This window comes from Bactrocera oleae, chromosome 6 (genome assembly GCF_042242935.1).
Source record: "Bactrocera oleae isolate idBacOlea1 chromosome 6, idBacOlea1, whole genome shotgun sequence".
NCBI classification, from domain to species: domain Eukaryota; kingdom Metazoa; phylum Arthropoda; class Insecta; order Diptera; family Tephritidae; genus Bactrocera; species Bactrocera oleae.
This window is the reverse complement of record NC_091540.1, coordinates 19,804,880-19,832,194: the sequence shown is the minus strand read 5'-3', so window position 1 is coordinate 19,832,194 and position 27,315 is coordinate 19,804,880. Positions and strand designations below refer to the sequence as shown.

Here is a 27,315-nt window from a genome sequence, read left to right as displayed (position 1 = left end):
GTAGGATAGTCATTGTATTGAATAGCAATATGACTTTTTAACATGGTAACTAGCATATATGTATAGTATTCACAAACATTCATATTTTAACAGTGAAGCGAAGAAATCATAGGGTAGAGTTCTTTGGAAAATGGATGGTTGCAAATCTAGTGAAAAAGTTTTAAAGTATAAAAAGACAATGATTGTTTAACTTCAATCATTACTGGACAGGTGAAAAAAGGTTTACAGGATTATAAAGGAATAACTTATACAGTATTAAAACATTCTTCACAGTAATTAAGTTAAGAAGTCTATATGTAACTAACTATATTCAGAAATGTCAAAAGTCAACTTTATGTTAGTAATGGATTTTAGAACGTTTATCAGCTCTCTTAATTTTTAGAAGGCCTGTTTTATTATTTAGAAAACCAAAAAACAAGATTGCATAGAACAGCGGAATATACTCTCAACCTCAAATAAAATAAAATAAATTCATAACCTCTGTTCTATTCTAAAAAAATAATATGAGTTCACATTATTTACATACAAATTTACAGTAATTGTTTGGTTTGGTACTATTGTATGTGTAAATGCATTTGCCGCGTCTGATAATTTTAGAGCATTTTACTCCGACTAGGTCTCCTGTATTCGAATTTGTTTTCTGTGCTCCCCATTTCCTCATCGAATTCTCCATCATTTAAACTCTTACTGCGCTCTCAACACAAATATGCAAACCCACATTTATATATGAATGCCGCTGCTTGGACATTCTGATCGGGGTTTGCAACACATACCTAGTCATGAAGACCACAAAAGTCGACACTGCTCTGGCGCTCATCGCTTGCTGTGCTACGAAAATGCATGCGTGTGAGACTGGTGGAGCGCTAATACGAGTGTGTCTAGACTTTACCGTGTTAGCAGTAAATAAAGGTATGCAAAAGTATGTTTCTATATTTTAGTTATTTACGCATGTGTATGTGTGTATACATATATTGCTCGCGCAAATCGGAAAGCTTCGTCGTTGATGTTGGCGCTGTCGTTGGCGTCGTTGTCGTCATCATCCCCAACACATGAGTGCTGTTGTTGTCTGAAATGCGACTGCGTCTATATGTGCCACTGAGTATACACGAAGTGTTTCCTTTGCTCTGTTGCTGTTGTTGTTGTCATTACCATTGCTGCTTTCTGTTGCTGTTTTCGTTGTCGTCGTCGGTGAATCGTAGCAGTTGCTTGCTTGCTGCTCGCTAGCTACAGCGTTACTTCGACTGTAATCGACTTAGAGTTTAAACTACAATTTCAGTTTCGCTGATACCGTAAGAGATAACCGACGTTTGCGTTCGACATAACAATAATAACAGAAAAATTGCAATACGCGTATGGTATCTCAACAAACTTGCCAGCAAACAAACTGAACTATTTGCAACTCGCAAATTGCGATATACAATAAATACATATATGTATATACGTCTTTAAAACTAGTTGTATTTGAAAAACAACACAACAACATATGTGAAATGAAAGATTGAAAGAGATTTGTTTAAGTTGAAGAATTGTGTCTGCATTCTAATTTGATATGGATTCTATCGCGGAAATAAAAGTGACCTATAGCATGCTACTCAGTTGTAGCTGAATTATAAAGTGACTTGCTTAGTTATCGAGTCAATTTAATTCCACGTAAGAATTCCGGCTAGCAGTGTGTGCATTCTACAATTGATGGAGTGCATCCTTCCCAATTAGGCTGCGCCAGCTGGGCAAGGAGCTACTACTGACATACTACAGTGAAATTAATAGCGCCAACTGAGACATGCATTCCGAGCAAAAGACAGCAAATTGGATTAGCGCTCGAGCAAGGATGCAACAACTTTTACATTAAGTGTTATATACATTTTTGTGCATAGAATATGCTTTAAAATGTGACAATTCCGCTAAATAACTGCTTGACTATCGTGTATGTATATTTTATCCTCAAAAATGAAATTTGGCGTTGTTTAAAGGTTCAACACGTAAACAAGAATAATTTTTCAGAATTATACATACGTCCTATCCAAATGTACAAAACTAACAAAATACCTCAAAAATTGTAAATGTTGACAACGCTCAGGTACAAAATTTGTAGAAGTAACAACAGTGACACAAAACAGTGCAACACAAATTTTAAAGTAACATAATGCAACGGGAACTCATATTCGAACATGTGATGATGTTAAATCGTTAAAAATTATCTTTAAAAAAATAAAACAATTGGAAATTGTCAACCTTAAGTGTATGCTACTAAATTTTTAAACGGTTACAGTTCAAAACTCTTAAAAAATATCCGAGCAAAAAAACTTGTTATATTAGATAACGGTGCTTAAGCGCGACCTTTGAATGGAGAATCATCACAACATCACCACAACATATTGATTGTATTCAATGGAAAAATTGAACAGTGTAGACCATTGCTTAGAAAAGAACACCACAACACAGTTATAGATAACAGAAAAACCCGCTAATAAATAGAGAAATTTTAGTTAAAGAAGTGGTAACGAAATTCGCAGCTAGTGGGACGCAGTTCAATTCAAGTTTCATAATGATTATGGTGCAACATCTGGTCACAGCCAACGCAGCGCACACGCTCGTCAGCCAGGCAGCATTATCCTCTGCTGGTTCCTCATCGCCCATACCATCATCACCACAATCCACGCACAATGTATCTTCCTCAGTGTCATCGCTATCATCGTCAGCCTCTCTAGCGTCGAATGCGTTGTCTTCACCTACACGTTCACCCTCTCCGGTGGCATTGTCCCAACAGAGTGTTTCCCCATTGGCATCGCCCACCATCGCCACTACTAACGCCAGTACAAGAAGCAGCTCGAATGATAAGAAGTTATTAAACTGCTGCATTCCACTTGCAAAAGAGGACAAGGAGGACCGAAGTTTCGAACGCAATGAGCAAACTTGGCGCTCGCCCAGCAACAGAGGCGGGGACCAAATAATAATTCGTGCCATAGAATCACATAAGTCCACAACGCAAATGCGGGAAAGTCCTCTGCCAGAATCAACATCACCTGCCACCAACGAAAATAACGATAGCAACGTTTCCACTGCATCCAGCCCGCAGGTTTCGCCTCCACTAGCTATCGCTGAATCTACTACCGAAAACAATAGGCGGCTATTTAGTTGTCCTGAGAAATTTACGGTACTTTACAATCATTTGCGCCAACATAAATATTCCACTACAAGCACGGAGCGCACGTCTACCGCATACGAGCGTAATCGTCATAGTAGTTCACCAACTGCTAAGGAACGTGAGACTTTGGGCGAGTTGGGTCAGCAGGTGCGTCGCACGGTAATCACAAGCAAGTGTCAAAGTGATGAGGAAGCTTTGGCAACGCGTGTATGTGATACGCCCAAACGTAGAAAAAGCTTAAAAGCAATAGATGCGATGCAGGAGGAGGATGAAGACGAGAATATTGTTGCGGAAGAGGATGGCATAGCCTCCATGGATAACTATAGCGAGGAGGAAGAAGAGGATGATACTGATTGTCCATTGGATCTTTCGGTAAACGCAACGACGCTACGCAATCGCGATCGTACCTACTCAGAAACAGAATCGGAAGATTCGGGCTCTGGTGTAACGGAAGGAGAGCATGCTCAACTTAAAGCAGAACAAAGATCAGCATACAAGAAGAATTTAATGAAACGATATTGTAAGTGAAAAAAGTGACAATCAAATATTGATTTAAGAACTTGTATATAATTTCTACTAATGTATCGATATATGAATAGGAGTATAATATTATATTAAACTTGGATGCCATATATTCAACAGCCTTTTTGAATTAATTACTAAAATATTAACAAAATACCCCTTCCATCACTCATATAATAGGTTTTAATGGATACAAAAAGACCTTCTCTAATTTTTATGAGCCCATGTAAAATATAAAATGCTCTTTTACGTGTGCTAAACATAAATTATGCACAAAAAGCATCTTGACTTGAATATTGACCAGAAGAGAGAATGATCGTTTAAATTATCTGACAAGTCGAATCCTTAATATCAACTCGTTTGAACATATTCCATCTAATGATGCACTCAGGGTGGTAATCTAACGCAAATATTGTGTAAGACTATACTAGCGCCTATACCAAATTACATTATACTTGGCCAACCGGTAAACGGTTTGCATCCAAACGGAAACGTCTTGAAAGTTCTTTTTAATCATGTTTTTTGATATAAGTCTAATTAAGGTTACCCAATAGGAAAAAAGATCTTTACATTGATATTGATCAGTAAGTTTGTTCGGCAGCTATATGCTATATCGATCCGATAATGGCGGTTCCGATAAATGAGCAGCCTCTTGGGGAGAAAGGACGTTTGCAAAATTTCTTTAAGAGACTGAAACCCCCACTGAAACTGAGGGAACAGGCAGGTATGGCATCGACTCAGCACGTCACACTGATCATTTATATATACACTTTATAGGGCCTCCGAAGTTTTCTTCGTGGGAAACTTAATATACCCTATGCAGGGTTTAAATATGTAACCTTTATTTTTTGTTTATTTGCGATCGTTTCCAACGGAATCATAAATAATTTGCCAAAATTACTGTCAATTGAAAGCTTTGTAAAATTTTCAAATAATATTTATATCGTTTCATAGCTTTCATAATTGGGAAATATTTGTATCTGCGTTTTTAAGTATACTGGCATCAGTAGCCATACGCCAAGCAAATCCTGCCATAGTTGTCAGGCAAATAGAACGACAACTATACTTTAGTAGCCTTACCCAAAAGAGGTGTAAGTTTTCTGGAATAAATATTTTGTTTAAAGAAGTGCCAGTGTAGTTGACTCAAACTATATCGAATATACTTCAAAATTATAAATTTTATAAAAATAATTATTTATTATTACTAAGTTATGTTATCGCAAACATTATCAATTACTTCTAGTTTTAGTTTATAAGGGTTTAAGTGGTGTTAGTATTATATTTTAACATTACTACATCCGCTAGATCGTTATCAATGCCTTTGATATCCTTAGCACTACTCCTAAGAAGGCAAAATCACTTTCTCTCCTTATAAAACATTAATTTTTACTTATTTCTCTTTAATTTCGATTTCGTACTGTACCTAAGACAACTTACTACATTTTTAAAGCTTTCAAGATTTCGAAATACTGCTCATATGAACGTTCAAATGTAGGCATATCGTACAATAGTTGCTAAATTTAAAGTTTTTCTGCACTTCCAACATTGTATTCATTCAACACCGTGACTAAAGCATGAATGGGAAAATAAATAAATAAGTGAATCGAAAATTTTCCAGCTAAGCAGGAAAATATGACGAAACCACTGAATTTGCCAACCACCGACCGACGAATTACCGTACCCAACAGCCAGCTAACCCAACAGCCAGCTAACCCAACAGCCAGCTAACCCAACAGCGAAATATACGGGCAGACCGACATCCAGACTATCAGCCAGTCAACAGACCAACTAACCAGCAACAATTTCGTACTTTTTGTGTAAAATAAAACGACGAACTGTAGGAAAAAGCACATACAAAACAAAGTAAAAAAAAATATAACAAACAAAATTATAGTTTGAAATATCGTAATTTCCGCTGCGAAACTAAGACTTGCCGCCGCATTTTTAATAGTCACATACGTACTCGCACTTTTGCATGTAGTAAATATTTAGCCATGTATACGTATGTGTATCTATAACACATAGATCTCTATTCAGTTTTACTTTTGGTGGCATTCGCAACTGAGCCGCATTAAACGAAAGCAGCGTGCGCCTCTCTTAACTACACTGAGCGTGGCCGTTATTCATATATATGCACATATATTTCTATATATATATGTACATATATGTATATGCATGTAAAGCTTATGAACATACATTCATACATAAATTAATTGGTATGTGTTGATTCGTTTCGTACTCGTAACAGTTTCCTAACCCACCTCAACAATTTTATCGATTATTTTAGGTAGTAAACAAAAATGTTGCCAGTCTTCTTGGGTATTTATGTATACTTTTAAGTCGTGTTTATGGTAGTGTCAGAAGGTTGGGCAGTGGGTTAGCTGGTGCACAGGCCGTCAAAATACTGACTTTATATACAAATGTATATATGGTATATGTATATATGTTCTAAGAAATTCATTTGGATATATTCCATAACTGCTTGGCACATTTCAGTGAAAACTTCGGCAGTTATTTTGGCGTGGGCGCGGATGAAGCTAAAAGTATTCAGAAAATCATAATTTGTCGGGCACATTGTATTTATCTGGAAAAATAAATCAGTCTGCCATTTGATTTGTAAGAAATTTCTGATGAATCAGGAATGATAATTCAACATATTTTTGAAATTTTCTAACTAGTAATACTTAAACGATCATATTTTGTCGATTTCGAAGTGAATGAGGTCAAAGCCATTGTCGAAACAGTAATGTATGTTAGGTCTTATTTATTTTTATGAAGTATCTCCAAAAATCAGTATTGTAATATTTTTGTGTTATCAAACAAAGATCATTATAAACGATTTTGGCACTTTTTCGGACAAAACATATGTATGTATGTAAGTGCAATTTAATATTACAGATATGCAACAAGAAGCTGTCCTAAAATCATTGAACTCGTATATTTAAATAAGGGTATACCTGAATACAAATATTATTTTTTATCTTCCTAAAAATTTATATATAATACCAGTTTGAAATCATCTTTTGCCAAGGTAATATCTCATTACAAGGTATGTTTTTATTATCACAACAAGAAAAAGCGTTAATTTCGGCTGCATCGAAGCTATAAAACCCTTCCCAGAAACATTTTTTATAGCATAAAAGGGTTTTAAAAGATCTTTATCTTGATTTTGATCGATCAGTTTGCATTGCAACTATATGCATCAGTGGTCCGACTGTTCGGGAATTATAAGGTTACCTTGTACAATAATTCATGCTGAATTTCCTGAAGATATCTTGTCAAATTTTTCCTTACAAGGACGATTTAAGCAATTTGTGTGGAGATAGTTTATATACATATGTATATACCTTATAGGGTCGCCGACGATCCCTCTTGGGCAAGAGACATTTGTACAAACTTCGTGGCAAACTTAATATACCCTGTATAGAAAATAAAGATTTGAAAAGCAGATCATCAGATTAGATCAGAATTGTTGACCGGTACAAGTAAATACGTCATTTACGGCATATAAGCAATAATTACTCCACTGACAAGTCGTTCTCAAAATAACTGAAATGACTTTGCAATTATATGAAAGAATTATTTTGTATTTATTATTATCAGCATTAAAAGCTTATTAAATATTGTAGATTGCTTAAATATTTAGCATATTCATACAAGTTAGACTTAAAAATGGAGATATCCTAATGTTTGTACGTATGTATGTACATCTCGTGTGCTTATTTCCATCGGCATTTTCCCTCCGAAGTTTAACTAGATAAATATGCTCTCGGTCACGTGTGTGTATTTCTGTGTGTATTTCATTCTGGCCAAAACGAAGGCAGTAGAAGTTTGTGCCCCACTTGCCAGGGCATATTATATCCAGAAAACTGTGTTCGTTGTATGTACTCATATACATATGTATGTATGGATATACTAGCAAAGTTACGCTGAAACTGAAAGGAAATGCGCACAGGGAAAGTATCAACTAACACACGAATGACACATACACACACACAATCTTATATACGTAGTATTTACCATCATCTGCAGAATATGTAAAATGACACTAACAACACAAAGTTACACAAATATAACAACAAATAGCACATTTCAGTTCACGACACCATCAACGTCGGCGGCGACTGCGCTGCTATAAATGGTGGACTTGATCCATATAACAAATCAAAAAGCGGGCTAAGAAGACAACCAGCCAACCGACGCTCTGAAAGCCTACCAGCCAGTCGGCTCATCAGTCTGAGGCCCAGTGATTGCGCATACAAGTGTATGTGTGTATGCATATGTAGTTCGCGAAAAGAATAAGAGAAAAATAAAAGCAAATGAAAACAGACTTTGCGGTGTAATCGTTTGGTGTGTGTTTGTGCGCCTGCAAAGTGAGAAAGTGAAAAAGGCCTACAACCAGTCAACAACAAACACTTTACAAGAGCAGCAATAGCAATTGCAACAACTACCAATACACTATATACATAAATACATACATGCATACTCTATATAGATGAGTTTATGTACAAGCTGGTAGTTGGCTGAAAGGTACTTTGGGTTAGAGTGGGCTTGATGCCTTCCTGACGCGACTTCGGCATTTTATTGTAGTGAACGTCTGTGTCGCACTGCCGGTACTCACAAAGCAGAGATGGTTGGGGAAAAGTACTGAGTAATATTTTCATCAGAGTATAGCAAAGTCAGCTAGTCAGACAGAAATTTCGCTGCCAACTTAAAAGCTGAACGACTAATACCCAAACATAACAAAAATTTTCTTGAGGTAGGTTGGGAGCATTATATACACTTTTACTTTTGTGATATGATGTGTGTATGTATTTATGTATTTATTTATTGTTTAATATAGTTATTTGATAGTACGGAATATATTGTTTGTAGACAAGATAGTTGGCAGTTCAATGTTGTTTCTTACTTCTTATTATACTTTTAGTCATCAGCTACTGCAATATTTTTGTGACTGCGACTAACATTGTTGCTAGCTAAGTCTAATTGTTAAATATTTTAGATTCTTGCTATTTTCATGTTACCAAATATGGCCAAAAAAATTATTTAATAACACATGACTTAATTTAACAATTTTTTTTTTAAACATCAGTCAGTGTTTTAGTGTTTTGACAGCGTTATTATGAATACTCATTCAACCAAACGTTTATACACACATGCATATATACATACATTTTAAGCTTACATTCAATATTCAAAATTTATTAATTTTAATTCAAATTTTTTGGATTAAAAATTAGATTTTCAATTTTTTATATTTATATTTTTAATTTAATACTAAAAGTTTAAATTTGAAAATTAAATTTTTAGTTCCCAACGTCTTGGTACAGAGTATAATAGTTAACTAATCGAGATAGATATAAGGTCATGTATATATAAACGGTCTGAATGACGAGAAGAGTTGAAATCCGGTTATGTACGTCTGTCCGTCCGTCTGTCTGTGCAAGATGTAACTTGAGTAAAAATTAGGATAACATAATGTAACTTGGCACACGTAAAAGTAAGTTAACGAAAACCTATAAATTGCCATAACTAAGCACTACATTAAGATACAAAACTTTAATTTGGGCGCGGTTCCGCCCTCCATAAGGTTTAATGTACACATCTCCCAAACCATTCAAGCTTAAATAACCAAATGGGCTCAGGACAAATTCCTTGAGCACCCCTATCGACGCTTTAAAATAAATAAAATCTTATGAAATACCCGCCCACACTCCATATATCGGTACAGTTATAAACTACTTAAAGCGCGATAAATCAATAACAAAATACTCAAGAGACATTAAATTTTATCCCGGAATTAAATTTTATGCGGACCCCAGTACATATAGTTGAATTTTTACTGAAAATATCGGTCAATGTGTGAGATATATAATTGAAATTCAGAGAGGATCCTTCCCTTATAATAGTATGTCTGTGTGTCAAAAATGAGTTGAATCCGGTCAATATGTCACTTAGCTCTTCCCATATACCTAGTATAAAGATGTTCGAACTTCCGGAGCCTCAATGAAATTGAGAAAACGTGTTTTACTAAACACAGTGTATATTTGTGCCTAAAATGGATAAAATTGGGCGCAAACTTGACCTAATCCCATATAACTAATACCAGGATTTTCGAACATCCGGCTGACTTTACTCCATACTGGGAGCATTAGTCTGTGGTATGTGGTATTGGCACAAATTGATAAAATCGGGTGGGTAGTATTGACCAACCAACCTCCATATACTACTTATAATGATTAAAAATATGTTCTCGCCCATCCCTTTCTCTATCCCCAATATGCCCCACTTAATTATTTCCGTCTTTCCACCTGAGTTTGAATCATTCAGGTTGGTCAAAATGTAATATTTTAATAAAATTAAATGGACAAGTTTTCTTAAAAATATGTAGTTTAGCGCTGAGTTACAATGGAATTGATCTATACTTTGGTCTAAAGCTCATATTCCTAATATAATGAATTCCGATCCTCTGGTTGACGTTTTCCACATCAACTCAATATATTAAATTTAGCCTCTTCGGTCGAGTTAATATCACATACATATATCTCATTTCAAGTGGTTTTTAATATAATTTTAGTTGACGCGAACTAAAATATAGCAATAAAACTAAGTAATTTGTAAGTGGTCTGTAATTTATTCACGATTTCATCAAATAATGGATATTTAATTCTTTCGCAACGTTTTTTAATATAAAGTTTTGCCTCGGCTTTCATTCTTGCAAGGTGCAAGAGTATAAAATGTTCGGTTACACCCAAACTTAGCTCTTCCTTACTTGTTTAATTTAAAAATTGGAGTAACAAAGTCCAAATGAAATGCTGAAATAAAAAAGTATAAAAAGTCAAGATTTACATGTTTCTAACTGAAGCACTACAGTTAAAAGAACAGAAATATAAATACGACAAAAAGAATTTTACTATGTTAATTTTTTTTTAATAACCCTGCATACATGTGTACATATACAGTGATTTGTTCTCTTCAAATTACTACCTCGAATTCGTTTGTTTCAACGCAAATTCATAACAACAGCTCTTTATTATACAAAGATATACTATAAACATGTAAGCAAATATACATTTATACAAACGTGCATATGTATGAATATGTATTGTATATAGCTTTCTTGATTTCATGATTTTATCTCCTGTAACTGTATCTTCACCAAATACAACTTTTTGCGCACGAATATTTGGCAAATCGCATTATTAACAACGCTAAACGCCATTTAAACCTGAATTTTTTTTGGTTCAATTTAATGCATATATATGTACATACACATAACAAATAACTAAGTAAAGTTAATTAATTATGAGTTAAATTTTCATTCCTTAAATGCGACTTTCTTAGAAACTTTACTCATAATGCTAGAGAAGGTGTAATCGAGTGCTGGTTATTAATATGTATTTATACATACACATATGTATATAGTAAAGTATTAAGTCGGAATCAGAAATTATACGTGGAAATTGAGTACGTATGTACATACGAATATCCAAATACAAATTCTTGATACAACAAATTTTTTTCAAATCGTATAGGATGAGATATTTACAGGAGGAGTACATATGTATGTACATATATACGGCAAATATAGTACATATTTGTATGTATATAAAAAGTATGTACACATATAATACTAATAATTGTATTTGTAGACAAAAAACCATTAAAATAATACATTTCTATCCGGAAGACAAGAATAATTGTTGACACATACATGGTTATGTACATACGGCATTCACTAAGTAGACGTTGAGCGAAAAAATCGTATAAATGAGAGGTAAATTTCTTTAAAGCTTAGGAACGCCTCTCAGAGTTCTTCCAAAACACAGCTATATGTACATATGTATATATAATTCAGAATATAATAAAACGTAATCCACCGTGGTATCATCAAAAAATTGCAATAACAACAATAAAATACAAAAAATTTCCAAAAAATGCAAAAGAAACTCTCCGTCCACATGCCTGTACAAATGTGCATATGTAGTTATATTATCCGAAAGACCTTGAACTTGAGACAAAATTTCCAAAATGCGCGCATTCACACTCGCGCTGGCAACCGAACGGAACAACAAAGCAACGATTAAGCAACAGCAACAGCCGACTTATCGAAGAATCCAACAAAAAATTCACTTTATTGTCGATGGCGCTCTTTCGTCACACAAAGCCACTGTACATACTTATGTTTGTATGTATGACCGCATCAAACATGGGAGTACGTATGAAGACAATGGAAGCAAGTGCTCACACACACAGTGTTGGCAAGGCAGTGGCTCTTCAAAGAACAGGAACTGTATTTCAGTCAGAGCAAATGTGACGGCAGCTTTACGACATAGCCGAACTCCCACCAAGCAAACAGCAAACACAATCACACGAACAGATATTCGTATGGCCGAAATTATCTGCTTGGTTCCCCCGCTAATTAATGAAATAACTGGCAGAAAACAAACAATGCAGATATGCTCTACCCACATACATACGTACACAAACATACATACGTACATACATGCCTTCTTCGTTAGGTGCTGTTCCTGTTTGTTGTGTTCCCTTTCGTTCCTTGTTTATTCGAAGAAATTTTAATACTTTTCTATACATACATATACCTATATATATTTTGCTGCTTTGAACGCAGAACTCGTGTATATTATAAATAAATTATTTTTAGTTAAGCACCAAAAAGTAGGAATAATAATTATTGAGGCGCACAAAACGAAAGATATTATACCTTTATATAAAACACTGCATGCTTAGCTGATGTATGCTGAATACATACTTGCACCTTCACGTCTTATTGCCTACTGTCTATGTATGTATGTATGTACAAATATAGTGCCAAATAATTGGTTAAGGACATAATGCGGAAATAGAACTGTAAACGAACAATATATATGTAATGAGACGGCGAAAATCAGTATAGGTATTTATTAGGAAATGTGCACAAATATACATATGTAGTCTGTTTCAAGAGTGTAAAAAATAAGCAATAATTAAAAAGTCGGCGTTCATATTTCTGTATTAATCATATACAATATTGACGCACAACCTTAATTTTTTAGAGCATAGAGCTAATACACTCTAGGCGACAAACTGATCTTTAAACTATCCATAGTAGACAAACAGTCTCCTCCTTTTCGTTGAAGGTGTCTAAAAAAGCCAATGAAATTGGCTCAATGGTTTTAAAGACTATTAAAATATAGACATATTCAAGTATATACACAGATTCGTCTAAATATAATACACTTGTTGGCGCTGATATCTCTGCTAGTTGACCCACTATTATAGCAAGATGCACTTTAATCACTAAACACATTATTAATTTGGGCGCTTACAAATAAAAACATTTGACCGGTATCAGAAAAAAAATTAGATCTTTTATCTCATCTGCTTAGTGAAAATCACAATTTACTCTTATTAAGAAATATTTTAAACATTTCATTATAACATGGATAGCTGTTGTACTATAAAAGTAAAAGTACTATAAAAGCCTCGTTATTTTGTGTTTTTGATCGTGACGTTTTGCATAATTGCACTTGACGTGTTCCGATAAATTTTCCTTCAAAAATATTGGAAAGAGAAGCATAGAATTATATTAAGCAATTTTTAAAGAACACAGACCAAGGATCTAATACCAGTTAGATACTTATTTTAATTAGGTCAAATATTAACACAGGCAGAGAATACAAATTGTGGCTTAATTGAAGCAATACACAAAATTAAATAAATTGCAAATTTACTGTCTCAAGAATGGCAAATAAATATATATACCATATACAACAAAATAGTTTATTGTAGTGAAGTCAAGTATTTCCAATAACTTTTATGCAAACTCCACTCTTTTCTAAATTTTGAGTTGAGCTCAGTGCAGTTGAGTCTTAGTAATTAGTACATAGTACGTACTCGTATATATCTAATGAGACTTATTCAGTTAATTTATTGTCGATTTGTAAATCAATTTACACATACAAAATGGGGAGTCATAGGTTGAAAGCATGAGATGTGACTCATATACAGATACAACCGATGCATTTAAACTAAAATTTCAAAAAAATGCTATGCTTAAACTCCGATCACTGAATAGCTGATAATTTCTATTACAAGGAAATGAGTTATTAATTTTCCTCCCTTTTAAACCCACCTGGCGGTAGCATATTCGACCACTACGGAGAAATAGTATGATGGAACGTGCATACGACCCTGTGTATACAATAATTATTTACTTGTAAATAAGCCAGTCAGTCAGCTGCGCACGTGTAATTGCTTCAAGTGAAACATAAATGTTTATACTATAAACATGTAAAATATTGCAAATACTTATTCAGGTTTTACAGTTCCCTTTTTGCGTTCCTCTATCTTCCGCCTCTGTGGTTGTTGTAAGTTTTGGCGTTGATTTTTTGCTTTAACCGTTGCTGGATTTTTATTCATTGACCTACTATCCAAATTGTGATGTAACCGAATCAAGCGCGCTGAGTACAACAAAATTTAAGACCCAAGTAAGGAGTAACGGCAACTCATGCCGTGAAAACAAACACCCGCAAATATACACCGTCAGAAAAAAGTCTGCAAAAACAACACCTGCAATAGCAATGGCAATAAGCAAAATAACAAAACAAAGACACTCCATTAACATCAGATAAGGAAGCCACGAAACAGGTAGGAGAGTTGCTTGTAGTAGCTGAAATGGGCCATATTGGCAATAATAGACAGAGCGTGGCTTGAACAGTTCGATACATGAAAAAGTGGGTGTGCCACTTCAACTCTGAGAATTTTTACGCTCCTCATCAACAGCTATTTGCCGAAAACATTTAAAGGTCACAGTATAATCCAAGTGGGTTATAGTGCCTTCATTGGCGAACTGATAGTATGCTAGGTATGTACGTGCAATAAACATTTCCGCAACAAGTAAACGCTCAGTTAACTACATAAGTATGTTTGTACATACATACATAAGTATGTTTGTACATACATATGTATGGCATGCTCTATGAGCTGTCGTCGTTTTGTCTCGTGTGTTATGATTCTTTGCTTCAACAATATGTACAATATGTGTACTCGCACATATACATCTAAATTTTGAATGATTCATTTGAATTGCTTCATTTCATTTATTATTTGTTGACTGAAGGGTCAACAGGTGATAAAAATAAAGCAATTAAACGACATGAAACACCATGAAGTAACACGATCCTATTAAAAGAACGTTTTAAATAAAATATAGTATTCATTATTACAATCATAGACAAGGAGTAGCATTGTTATTAGAAAGAGATTCTTTCGGAATTTCATGAAGATTTCTTACATATTGATCGATAGAGGACAGGAGTTCGAAAATATTTATATTAGTTATATGGGGACTAAGGAGGTATTGACCCGAATGTACTCATGTTAAGTTCATGGGAATATTGTCAATACTAAAACGATAAAAAATCAACAAATTACACTGGGGTCCAGATATTTAGTGGCTGGGTCCTTAATGAATATCCCGATATATTCATTGGTGTTTCATTATTATACTGGAAGTGAAAGAATCAGATGGAATTTAAAATTGTGTTATAAGGGAAGTAGGCGGGGTTGTTTTCCGATTTCGCCCATTTTCACAGTTTCAATTTAGTTGAAATTGATCGGGTAATTTATTGTCCAATTTTTACACCTGCTCCCATAAAGCTCTTCCCCGCTATCTTGATTATGAAATTTATATATAATATTATATAAATATTGATAAGAACGTCTCAAAGCAATTAAACAAATTTTTATAGATCTATATAAGTAATAGACTTATATTTAAGGACTTAAATTGTTTTCTGGAAGAAAAAAAGCGACATTTTCATTTCTTTGACCTTTTAGTCGTTTCACTTTAGAGAAGTTGCCAACTATTGGCTGTGACGCCTTTTACCGTATTCAACCCGTAGTCGCTATCGATTGTGTATTGTTATTGTTAGTTTAACACAAACCACAATTTACTTGCTGCAATCAAGCATTGCTTACAAATTTATATACATACTTATGGTACATACATACATACATATATATGTTATTAGATGTAAGTTCATTACGTTTGCAAAACTTACGGGTCCACCCGCACCGTCAAAACGTAAAGAGCATGAAACATGGATTATAGCAGTTTATAGCTAAAGTGAGGCGGCAACAAACACTCACAGCCAAATGCATGGTTCGTCTAGAGAAGTCAAAGAATGGCTACAACAACTATGAAGCAACCTAGCGCAACATATTCCGAACACACAAACAACAACAACAATAGCTATAATAGTGGCAATAAAAGCTAGTGTATGTAAACGCACAGCAGCGGCAGCGTAGCGATTGCAAAAAGCAAAATAACAACATGCAATAATGCAGCCAACAAAGCATAAATTGTGAACGACGACTACTATGCCGACAAGCCTTGACCTGATTTCTCTTCCTCTCTCGCGGCCACACGTTCGTCGTATGCACATTGCTGGGCATTTAGGTATTTGCATGGATGTGTATATGTATGTACATGTGAATAAGTACATTTGTGTAAGTGGATGTAAGTACGAGTATATGGCTTACATACACAAGTGTGTGCAGCACTCGGGCATATTTTCATATTAACTATATGAAACACGTACACACATACGGATGTACATAAATACGAATATAAAAATATATTTATGTAAGCATGAGTATATTACATCGCTTCTACCAACTTATCCGCTAATGTTGGTGCGCTGCGTCTCTCAGTTAGTGGATGTATGTGCGAGACTGGAGCACAGCGAAATTGCACGCGCGATGCATCGCAGCCAGTCAAATAAGCGACACAGGTACATCGGTAGGCACAACGTCAACACGCTCTCTCCATAGGCGCAGTACTCAAATGTATGAATGCAATCGAAGCCTCAGCTGGCAGCGCTGCCTCACAAGAATATTGCAGTCCGAAGAAGAGCTGTCACATCTCAGCCATTTCCTCCCTGCAACGTTCGCTTGCACTTTCATGCATTCGTTCTGAAGCGTTCAAACAGTGGACTGATTAGAACTCTTCTTTGAAAAAAAAGAGTGCCTTCGTCTCTCCCCAAAATTAACAAAAAAAAAAACAAATCATATAACCATTCACAAAGACAAAATATTCTTGACAAGAACTTGATTTTGAGCGGTCAGATTGTATGGCAGCTATAAGCTATAGTGATTCGATCTAAAAATTTTTTTCGAAGATTGCACCGTTGCTTTGTAAAACAATCCATGCCAAATTTCTCGTCAAATGAAAAAGTTTTCCGTACAATCACTTGATTCCGATCGTTCAATTTGTCTGACAATTAAATTCGACTTAGCTCTTCATGCTGATCATTTATACATATATAATATATATTATATTATGGGTATCCGTCATTTCCTTCGGTGTGATAGAAACTTCGTGGCAAACTTAAAATACCCTATTCAGGGTAGGTCAGGGCTCACGATATCAACATCTCAAATTGTTTTATTTCAAATCAACATGAATACACAGATGCTTAGTAAAGTAATATTATAAAATAGAAAACTGCTTCATAAATTTTAAAATTACTGGTTTTATCTTAATTGACTTGTCACATTTACAATATTTCATACTATGTGGCTTTAAGAGATTAACTATTTTCTTACATCACATTTAGAAATTTGCTATTTTCCTTCTTTTGTTCGAACACTTGCTGAGAAAATTTAGACGCATTCTATTCGTCCCACTGTGCATCACTTGCTGCGCTGCGTTTCGTTTTAGTCAATCGTGTGCGCCTATTCGAGAGTATTTGTACCGCAGTGAAGTGCAATTGCACCGATGGAGAGTCAACCATTTAAGTGTTGCGTCCACTAATACCAAATCACAGCATCTGGTGATAGAAAATAGTGAAAATACACTTTTACTTTCCATTTTCTTCGCTGCACTTCAATGGAGATGATAATTGCATGTAGTCATTGCTTTTGCCACTGGTGGCTTGGTGTTTGCTGTGAATTTTTGGTATTCGTTTTTGTGACACTACTGGGGAGAAAGCAAAGTGGCAGGCGACGACCACGCTCACGAAACCCGTTTCACAGCCGTGATAAATTGCATGCAATACCGTACCCCGCCGTCACTTTTGCTCGTGCATTTTTCTCTTTTATTTTTTTTGCATGTTGCTGCAATTTCGATTTCATTTTCATTTTGCCGTTCGCTGTTCGCTTTTCCTTTCTTCGTCGTTTGAATATTTACAATTAATTTAAAAAGTGGTGTCCGAGTCAGGCTACTATGCTGTGTACAAACATACTTGCATATTGTTGCTCGCGTGCCGTTGTGAGTGTGCTTTGCACTATGTGTTTGTCGTAGGTTTGCACTGACTTGGGAAAAATAAATATTTTCATTATTACTAATTTAGTCCCAGTTGACAGTTGTTTGGCTAGTTGCTTAGCTATTGGCTGGCTGCTAGCAAACCGGGTCAATGTCACTGTGGATTCGCTGGTCGCTGCGATGGCGCATTGTTTTTGTTTGCTGCTCGCTTCGACGCGCCTCTTAGCTTAGCCGAGCGTAGTTTTGAAATGTTCATTATAGGCGGCGCTGACGAGACTTAGCAGTTTCTTGACCGCACACTAGCTAGTTAGGCCAACTTTAACTGCACTTTAATATAAATTATGAGCGGAAACGGAAATGGGTATCATATTGGGCAAATTTTTCTACTTATACAAACAATGTGAAGCCAAATTGTTTACTGTTACAATTGTTTCTACCTTTGTCGCCTTGTCACATGCAGATATAGTAAAACCAGTATATATACATACATTAGGGTGTCCGTTATTTCCCAAGTTGATTCTTTATTTCTGCACATGCCCCCTGAAATTTCAGTTTTTTCCCTAAAGAAAAGGACCCAAGTTCTTTAATTTAAGTTTAAACCATCCCTAAATCATTTTACTTTTCGCATTTACTTAACATAAGATTTTGATATTTTGTAAAAAACGTTTATCTCCAAAGCAAATAAACCTATATCTTTGGAAAAAATATATTCTAATACAAAATTTTCGGCTCTACAAAAAAGGGATATTTTTCGTAAAAACATTCCTCTTAAGGCTATACGCAGTTAAAGTTATGCAGAACTTTCTTGTAGAGCGGAAAATTTTGTACTAGAATATAATTTCCTTTATGTTGTAGGTCTACGTGTTTAATGCAAAACATCATGTTATATAGGTAAACGGGAAAAGAAATATGATTTAGGCACGATTTTAATTTACAACAAGTAGAGGAGGGCTAAGTTCGGGTGTAACCGAACATTTCATAATCTTTCAACTTGCCAGAAACAAAGGCAGAGGAACACCTTCAGGATTTGGCAAAACTTTATATCAAACTAAGGAATAAGGATACACTGTTATTAGAAAAAGATTATTTCTGAATTTCATTCATATGGTTTACATATTGCCCGATAGATGCGGTATAAAGCGAACTGGAGTTCCGAAAATATTTATGTTAGATATATGGGGGCTAAGTGAAGTGTTGATCTGCTTTAACTCATATTTAGTACAAGTTATAGTGTTTTTAGGACGTCAAATGAAATACCTTGAGGGCACTATTTGTATTGTTCTGACAACTTTATTGATGTTTGTTTTATATACTGTAAAGTAAATGAATCAGACGGAATTAAAAGGTTTGTTATATGGGAATTAGGCGTGGTTGTCATCCGCGCTTTTTGCAGTGTCAAATAGGAATTTTTGAGCCACCTCACACATCAAATTTGGTTAAAATCGGTCGAGTAGTTCCTGAGATATAGAATTTCACCTAAAGGAGGGCGGTACCAACCCATGCAACCTTGTCCAACTTTCACACCAGATCATATAAAACCTTTCTCTACCACCCTGACTGTAAAATTTAATGCTTATGACTCATTTATTCAATGAATTATAATACTTTTAGTAGTGTGGAGTGGGCGTGGTTACTATACTTCTCAGCAAGTTTGATTGATATATCTTAAGCGGTTTGGAAGATAAGTATGTACATACATTAAATCATAAAGGAGGCGGAGCCACGCACGCTTCTAAAAAAAAGTTTAGCCCAAGTGATATATGTTTTAAGTGATATAAAAAACCGTTATATGAACAAAACTCGTATACTCTATAGCAACGTGTTGCAAGAGTATAATAAAGAACTTGTCTACTTTGGATCCTTTATTCGATCAAAAACTGAAACTTCAGGCGGCGTTTGCAAAAAAAATCAACTTGGGAAATAACGGATTCCCTAATGTTCATATGTGTGTAAACACACGTGATGCTTATAATGGTTGGAATTCTTAAGTTTCTATGGAACTGCCGATATAACGTTATTACATATTTCCGTGATGTGTCAACTTGCAATTTATATTTCCACCTAACTTCAACTATTTCTCAAGCCGGGAAACTACCGTGACCATAATAGATGGGCGCAGCCCAGTCGCTTGTCTCCCAGTAACCTGCTGCCTCATGTGAGCACACGCTTTTCTCAATCAAACCGGTTAGCTGAGAAACCGATTTGTAAACTAATTTCTTTAGCACATATATTTGTACGTTTTTCTATTAAAACAGTTGAGAATAAATTTTAATTACATGCATACATGTGTCTACGTACATTAATGTAGTTACGTAACAAACAGTTTTGCTATTTGGCTTTTTATTAAATATTTTTTATTTCTTCTCTTCACAGATACTGAAATTCCAGTTATAAAGCAATCAACAAGTCCAGGTCCTCTGCTGACACACCATCAACATCATCATCAACAGCAACTGCAACAGCAACAACCATCACATCAGCAACCACAGAGCACTACGTACGCGGGATCTCCAAGTGTTATACACATAAAAGCCGAACAAAGCGTTGTACTTTCTCCACCACACCTCCAGCAGACAGCCCAACAACAGCAACAGCAGCAGCTTGTTAATGGTCTATCACAGCATGGCGGCCCACTCTCAGGGTCAGGTGCAAATAACCAGCTCCAACCACTAGCCATACCACACCGACCACTGCTACACAATCTCCTGAGTGGAGGCTCGATACACAATTCACATCATAGGACCTACGGATCAGCTACAACCGGTAAGGAACACACTCTTATATGTTGCTCATAATTTCGTATGAAACCAAAACTTTTTACTATTTGGTCTCGTAGTTAGTTGAAGACATTAATTCTCCATTATAAAACACAAAATAATATTTTATTTAAATATTATTGTATATCAAAGGTTCCTTTCCTCCAAGTCCAGCCGATAGTGGAGTCTCTGACGTGGACAGTTCTAGCTCCGGAGGTCAGCCGTGCAGTGATGAGATAAAAGCGAGGCTTGGAATACCGGCCCATTGCCACCCGCATGCATCTCATATACCGTCTGGAACTTTTCTACATCCCAATCTCTATCAAAATTCAGCATCCTTACGGAACATATGGAATCGAAGTGTTGGAAGTAAGTGAACACTATTTATAAAGCTTTTATTCACACCTCTTGAGCTGAACTTGAAGTTAGTGAACAGAATGTGGTGTGTGTATATATAACACGTTCCCTCACACCCACTTGTTTAAATTGGCATTTTTTTCCAAAGAAAATCCTCCATTTAATCCGGTTTTGTGACTCATGGGTAGACATTAATATTGCAATTCCCTACACGTTTAGATTTTGTCTTGAATTTTCTGGTCAATTCATACTAAATTTTTCAAAACTTTCTGTAAGAGAAAAATGCAGATAATAAAGTTCTCACGTTCCCTCACACCCACTTGTTTAAATTGGCATTTTTTTCCAAAGAAAATCCTCCATTTAATCCGGTTTTGTGACTCATGGGTAGACATTAATATTGCAATTCCCTACACGTTTAGATTTTGTCTTGAATTTTCTGGTCAATTCATACTAAATTTTTCAAAACTTTCTGTAAGAGATAAATGCAGATAATAAAGTTCTCAGTTTCGCCGTAAGTATGTGTTTAGGAATGGAATGCAAAGAAATTTCTCCGTAGTCCTTTGCATGGGTGTAGTTTATTTGCTCCAGTGAGCGCATGCGTAAATGTCGGAGCCGTCGCTAAAGAAGTTGTTTGGTTTGTAAGAAGCGATTCACATTATGTACATATACTATACATACATAATTTTATATGGATGTACTGATATTTATTTTGAATTTTTTACTACAAGCGTTAAAAACTGTGACTGGACGAATTTACCATTTTCGCCATGCAATGTAAATAGCTTCCCAAACGCCTGCATAGTATTTAGCAAGAAACACACACCTAAGCAAACACAAAAATTATGTTCCCTTACCGCTCACTAATATGCACACATGCGCACGTATGTACATATGTATATATCCCCCCTTTCGAACGTTGCCTCGCGTTAACCGCTATTCTCCAGTTATTGCAAAAACTCTCACTCTTAGCCTCGTCGCACACAAATGCAGACCGCTGCATACTACGGCAAATATTTGAGCGTGTATCCGCATGTGTATATGTGTATGAAAATGTGCATAGATATTTCCACATTCGCTGCCGCAATTGGCGCTTACGTCGACGATAACTGAGCTGGCATGCAATCCCACTGACGCGTCGACACCCCTCCTCTAACGCTGACTATACGAAAAAGTCACGCAAAATCAAATGCATAAATATGTATGTACGTGTTTGCGTGTGTATATGTGGATATCGTTTACGTCAGTTTGTATATATTCCCATATGCGTACTGGCTATATATGCATTTCGCTAAGTTCGTCGTTTGTTGTTTATATTTTTGTATGTATGAATGAATTTGTGGTCATCGACACATTGCCTTTGCACGAAATCTGAAGGTCACAACTACAAACATTCAGCGCCATAGCAAGACGAAGTGATGCAAAGTGAGCGCCAAAACAATGAGAACGAGAGAAACGCGATGTGAGCAATTGACGTTCAAAAGAGGAGACAGAGTATGCCAGACTAGCCCCCTAAAAATAAGGTATCTCTTTGAATTCTACACATTCGCCACATACGCATATGTACTCGCACTCAGTTGTTTACAGGAATTCTAATAGTCGGTGCAAGATAATTGCGTCCAAGTAAGAAAGCTAACATAATGTGAGCGCCCTTCCTTAAATTTTCATAAGGGCGGTTTTACAAATGATATTAAGAAAAATAAATTTAATTAATTATTTCGCAATTTTGCTTAAAATATAATATGTACAACTACCTGTTACATCATCGGACCATGCAAAATCCTTTAATTAGTTTTTGAAAAATTAATATATGCATATGTATATATATTATGTAAAGATTATTATATTCTTGCAACATATTGCTTTCGGTTGCTTGTATCACCTAAAAATAATCTAGTTATATATGGGGTTATATATGTATATATAAATGATCAGGATGAAGACACAAGTTCAAATCGGGGTGTCTGTCTGTCCGTCCGTCTGTCTGTGCTAGCTGTAACTTGAGTAAAAATTGAGATATCTTTATGAAACTTGGTAGACATGTTTCTTGGTACCGTGAGACGGTTGGTATTGCAGATGGGCGTAATCGGAACGATGCCACGCCCGCAAAACGCCATTAATCGAAAACCAATAAACCAAATTCACTCAAGACAAATATTTGTAGCACCCCTATCGACAGTATGAAAATTGATGAAATCGGGTGACAACCCCGCCCACTCCCTTTATAACGGTTTTGATTAAAGCTACTAAAAGTGCTATAACTCATTAAATAAAGCAGTCAGAGACGTTGAATTTTACACATAAGATGGTACAATTAAGCTTTATAGGAGCCAAAACAAAAATTATACAAGGGGCGTACCACCGCCCACATTTAAGGGAAAACCCATATTTCGGAACCTGCTCGACCGATTTCAACCAAATTCGGTATTTAATATTCTACTATGTTACAGTGCGAAAATAGGCGAAATCGGACTACAACAAATTACATCAGCCTGCTAAAAACTCTTTGCGTGCTGCTCTTTTCACTTTCACACTACAACTGCCAAACTTCATCAAACTATAAGTAGTTGACCAAAGGCATAATCACAATGCAAACTGTTAAGCTAGTAATTTTCCATCATACAAAAAACGGCTTTGACGAATGTGCCCCACTTTACCCTAAAAGTTTATGAAAAATTCTTCGATCAGGCGATATTTTTTCATGTTTAAAAAAAAAAAAGCTGGATAAATTTAATTGAAATCTGCCGAAAGGTTTTCGAGCTACACTGGTCATCAGTTCAAAGTCATATTTTTGAGAAACCGCATTTGAAGTTTTACGCAAAGAGAGTTCCATAACGCCCCATAACTCTTTGCTAATTATCGAATAACTCGAAAAGTATTTGTCAGATTTAAAAATTTATTTAAGCTCTAACCCCTTAATGATAAAATATTTACCTTTCCTACATACTTATGTCACAACTTTTATATTTTTTAGTGCCCGATGGTTATTACATGCCACTAGGGAGCAGCACTAGTCCATCGAATAATGCGTCGGTGAGTAGCAGCAGTGGCCCGAATAGCGGTGCAGTCGGCACCCTGAATAATGGAAATTCAGCAGCTTACTCCACGTCACCCTATTTTACAACACCTTCCCCGCCACGAGCTAACCCCGGTCTAACGCCACATCATTCCCTGCACGCACACCAACAACACCTACACCATCATCAGCATTCCACGCTAGCGAACAGCCCAGCGACCGCGGCTGGCGGTGTGCTGCATCAACCGAGTGTGATTCAGCCAACAACGTCCAACGTCAACTATGATCTCTCGTACATGCTGGAGCTTGGTGGTTTTCCACAGCGCAAAGTGAAAAAACCACGAAAGCCAAAAATCGAAATGGGGGTAAAGCGACGCAGCCGCGAAGGCTCCACAACATACCTGTGGGAATTTCTCCTTAAACTTCTGCAAGACCGCGAATACTGCCCCCGTTTTATTAAATGGACCAATCGTGAGAAGGGTGTATTTAAACTGGTGGACTCAAAAGCGGTGTCGCGACTATGGGGCATGCATAAAAACAAACCGGATATGAATTACGAGACAATGGGACGAGCATTGCGGTACTACTATCAGCGTGGCATACTGGCGAAAGTCGATGGCCAGAGGCTGGTGTATCAATTCGTGGACGTGCCAAAGGATATTGTGGAAATCGATTGCAATGGAGTGTAAATGTTTGGATGCATGCATATGTAATATGTAAGAAAGCTTACAAAAGGAACAACATTTGAAGGGCTGGGCATTCCATAAAGGTAAGTGTTACCATATTCGTACATATCTATATTCGAAACTGCCTTTTTAGAAAACTTGGAATCAATATCACTCAGTGACGTTTCTGGTATTTTCAGAACGCATCACATCACTTACAAATGGATTTCAAGGAATGTACAAACAGTAGAAAGCTGCTCAAAATCGCAGCCAAATTTCGGAAGTGCAATTCTGCTTACACACACACACAATATATATATATATAATAATTCGCGGCGTACAGCAGTTTTTAAGGAAAGCATGAATGCATACTGTAAAGAAATTGTATTTATTAGATCTTTTTTTATGTTAATAGTAGTTATGGTGAATTATTGTAATTGTGTGTAAGGCTCGCTAAAATTAACTGTATATTTTAAATACACAATGATATACAAAAATATTAATAATTATTTTTATGTTTAAGGACAGATATGTTAATTACAAAATGTTGTAATATTTTGAAATTGTTATTAATGATTAGTAAAATTAAAGAATGCAGAAGAATGATGAAAATGATCCAAGGATCATCTTTAAGTATAAGTCTATATAAATATTATATAAATTGTATGTACATGTATGTCTAGCTAAAGCATATGAATACTATTAATTTGTTTTTGTTGCTTATTTTATAGTAAACTCTAAAGATTATGGACACACATAAATATACTGTAATATTATGTAATATACATACATAAGTCATGAATGTTGAAATTTATTAACACTAGTTTTACTGTCCGTAAATATTTTGCCTATAAATGTTTTCTTGATTTTTCTTTTGAATTTATTTTAAATTTTTAAATTTCCCATAGAGAACAAGAACAACAACAACAGGAATATATTTCTCTCAATATTCTCTCTGCTTAGCTTCCAGATGAAAATTTCGCTCAAACCAACTCATTTGCTGCGCTAGTTATGACATAAGTATACCGTTAGTTGGCAGTGCGCTTTTTGTCAATCGGTTAGTATGGACTACCGGTTAGTTATCCTAAGTATTCGAAAAATATTGGCAATTTGTATATTAGATTACATATAAGAGGGAAATTCAAAAATACAACTTTGCACCCAGTTGCGAGCCTAAGGATATTCATATTATGTAATGGAATCGTTTCAAATGGAAGTAGTACAAATTAAATTAGTCATTGGTCACGTGTGATCATAACGTGTATACTCAAGTGCAAGTAGACGTTGAGTTAAACAAATGGTGATCGTGTTACACAGGGAAATTAGAGACGTAACAGCAAATAAATGAAACGAGCAATAAGCAAATAAAAAGTTATTCGAAAAGGTCAATAGTAAAAAAAAATTTTAAAGGTAAATGTGATAAATCGTGATATTGGAATTTTGAAACTAAATATTAAATATATGAATGAAAGATGGGTGAAATTTGGCGACATTTTGTGGGAAAAGTAGTATAGTTTAGAAAGCAACGCAGAAAATTCTGACACATATTTCGACGAGAGCAAATATGTACGGGAATATGTTGAATTTGTATTAGTGTAATTTTTCGTCAACTTTTTTGCTGTTGTTGTTGTTGTAATATGAATGAGCTCTTTTATTACTGGAATTCAATATGGTTTGAAATTGTTTTAATTTTTCATAAAAGAAACTAACGTATTTGCATTTTTGTTGGACTCGAGTTTTTATTTACCGTCAAATGTCACTGCCGCATGCAAAAATAGCAGTAATTGCAATTTTTGAAAAACAACTTAAAATAATCTTCCAAACTATAAGAGGACAAAGTCCTGTGGCCACTGCCCATATGTGCAATTTACACTTTTTTATTAAAGTAAAGAAAAAGAAAACTTAATAATGTTAGTATCATTTAAGTAATGTTTAAGTTGAAAATACAAAAATCAAAAAGCTGCATACTACATATGTATACGAGCAATATACAAATTCGTTTTCGATTTTTTCCTGAAACTTTAAAGAATTCGAGCAGTTGTTTACTGGTTCTTATTTGTTTTTCAAACGTTTTTTTTTTTTGTTTTAATTTAGATTGTGAGTACACGAATAAGTTGAAAGTATACATATGTAGTTTTTTTTATTGTGACAACTTTTTCTTATTTAAAAATAAAATTATCATTTCAATTTATTTGTGTTTTATTTGAGTTTGAGACCCAAAACATTTAAGAATGGCATAGCAATTGGAACAATGTAAATTTTTACTTCTAAATCGCATCTTTTCAAACGTAATCAAAAAAACTAAGAATATTCACGAATTATCAATGAAGAGTGATCGAATGGTGATATAAAAAACACAAGCAATCTGTACAGAATTTGAATATTTCATTGTAGAGAATGTGAAAAGTATTCTACAGATCATCAACGTGCCCGAAAATGAGAGTAGAAGGTGGTAAATATGGTATTTTAGAATACAAACAGACGCCTATGGTATTATTCATTTGAAACAAAATTTAACTTAAAACTGATTTGAAAACCTTTTATTTATTTGTATGCAATATGTAAAATAAATATTTTTTATGTTAATA

General features: G+C 35.2%; 1 protein-coding gene across 1 annotated transcript; it reads left to right on the top strand.

The window, feature by feature from the left end:
* The first annotated feature begins 1,271 nt into the window (after window positions 1–1,271).
* On the top strand, window positions 1,272–27,315 carry Eip74EF (Ecdysone-induced protein E74). The gene is made up of 5 exons (XM_036360389.2): window positions 1,272–3,665; window positions 20,310–20,699; window positions 20,846–21,061; window positions 24,021–24,831; window positions 24,928–27,315. Exons 1-4 carry the CDS (start codon window positions 2,546–2,548, stop codon window positions 24,749–24,751), a joined length of 2,457 nt encoding a protein of 818 aa, XP_036216282.1. The 5' UTR covers window positions 1,272–2,545; the 3' UTR covers window positions 24,752–24,831; window positions 24,928–27,315.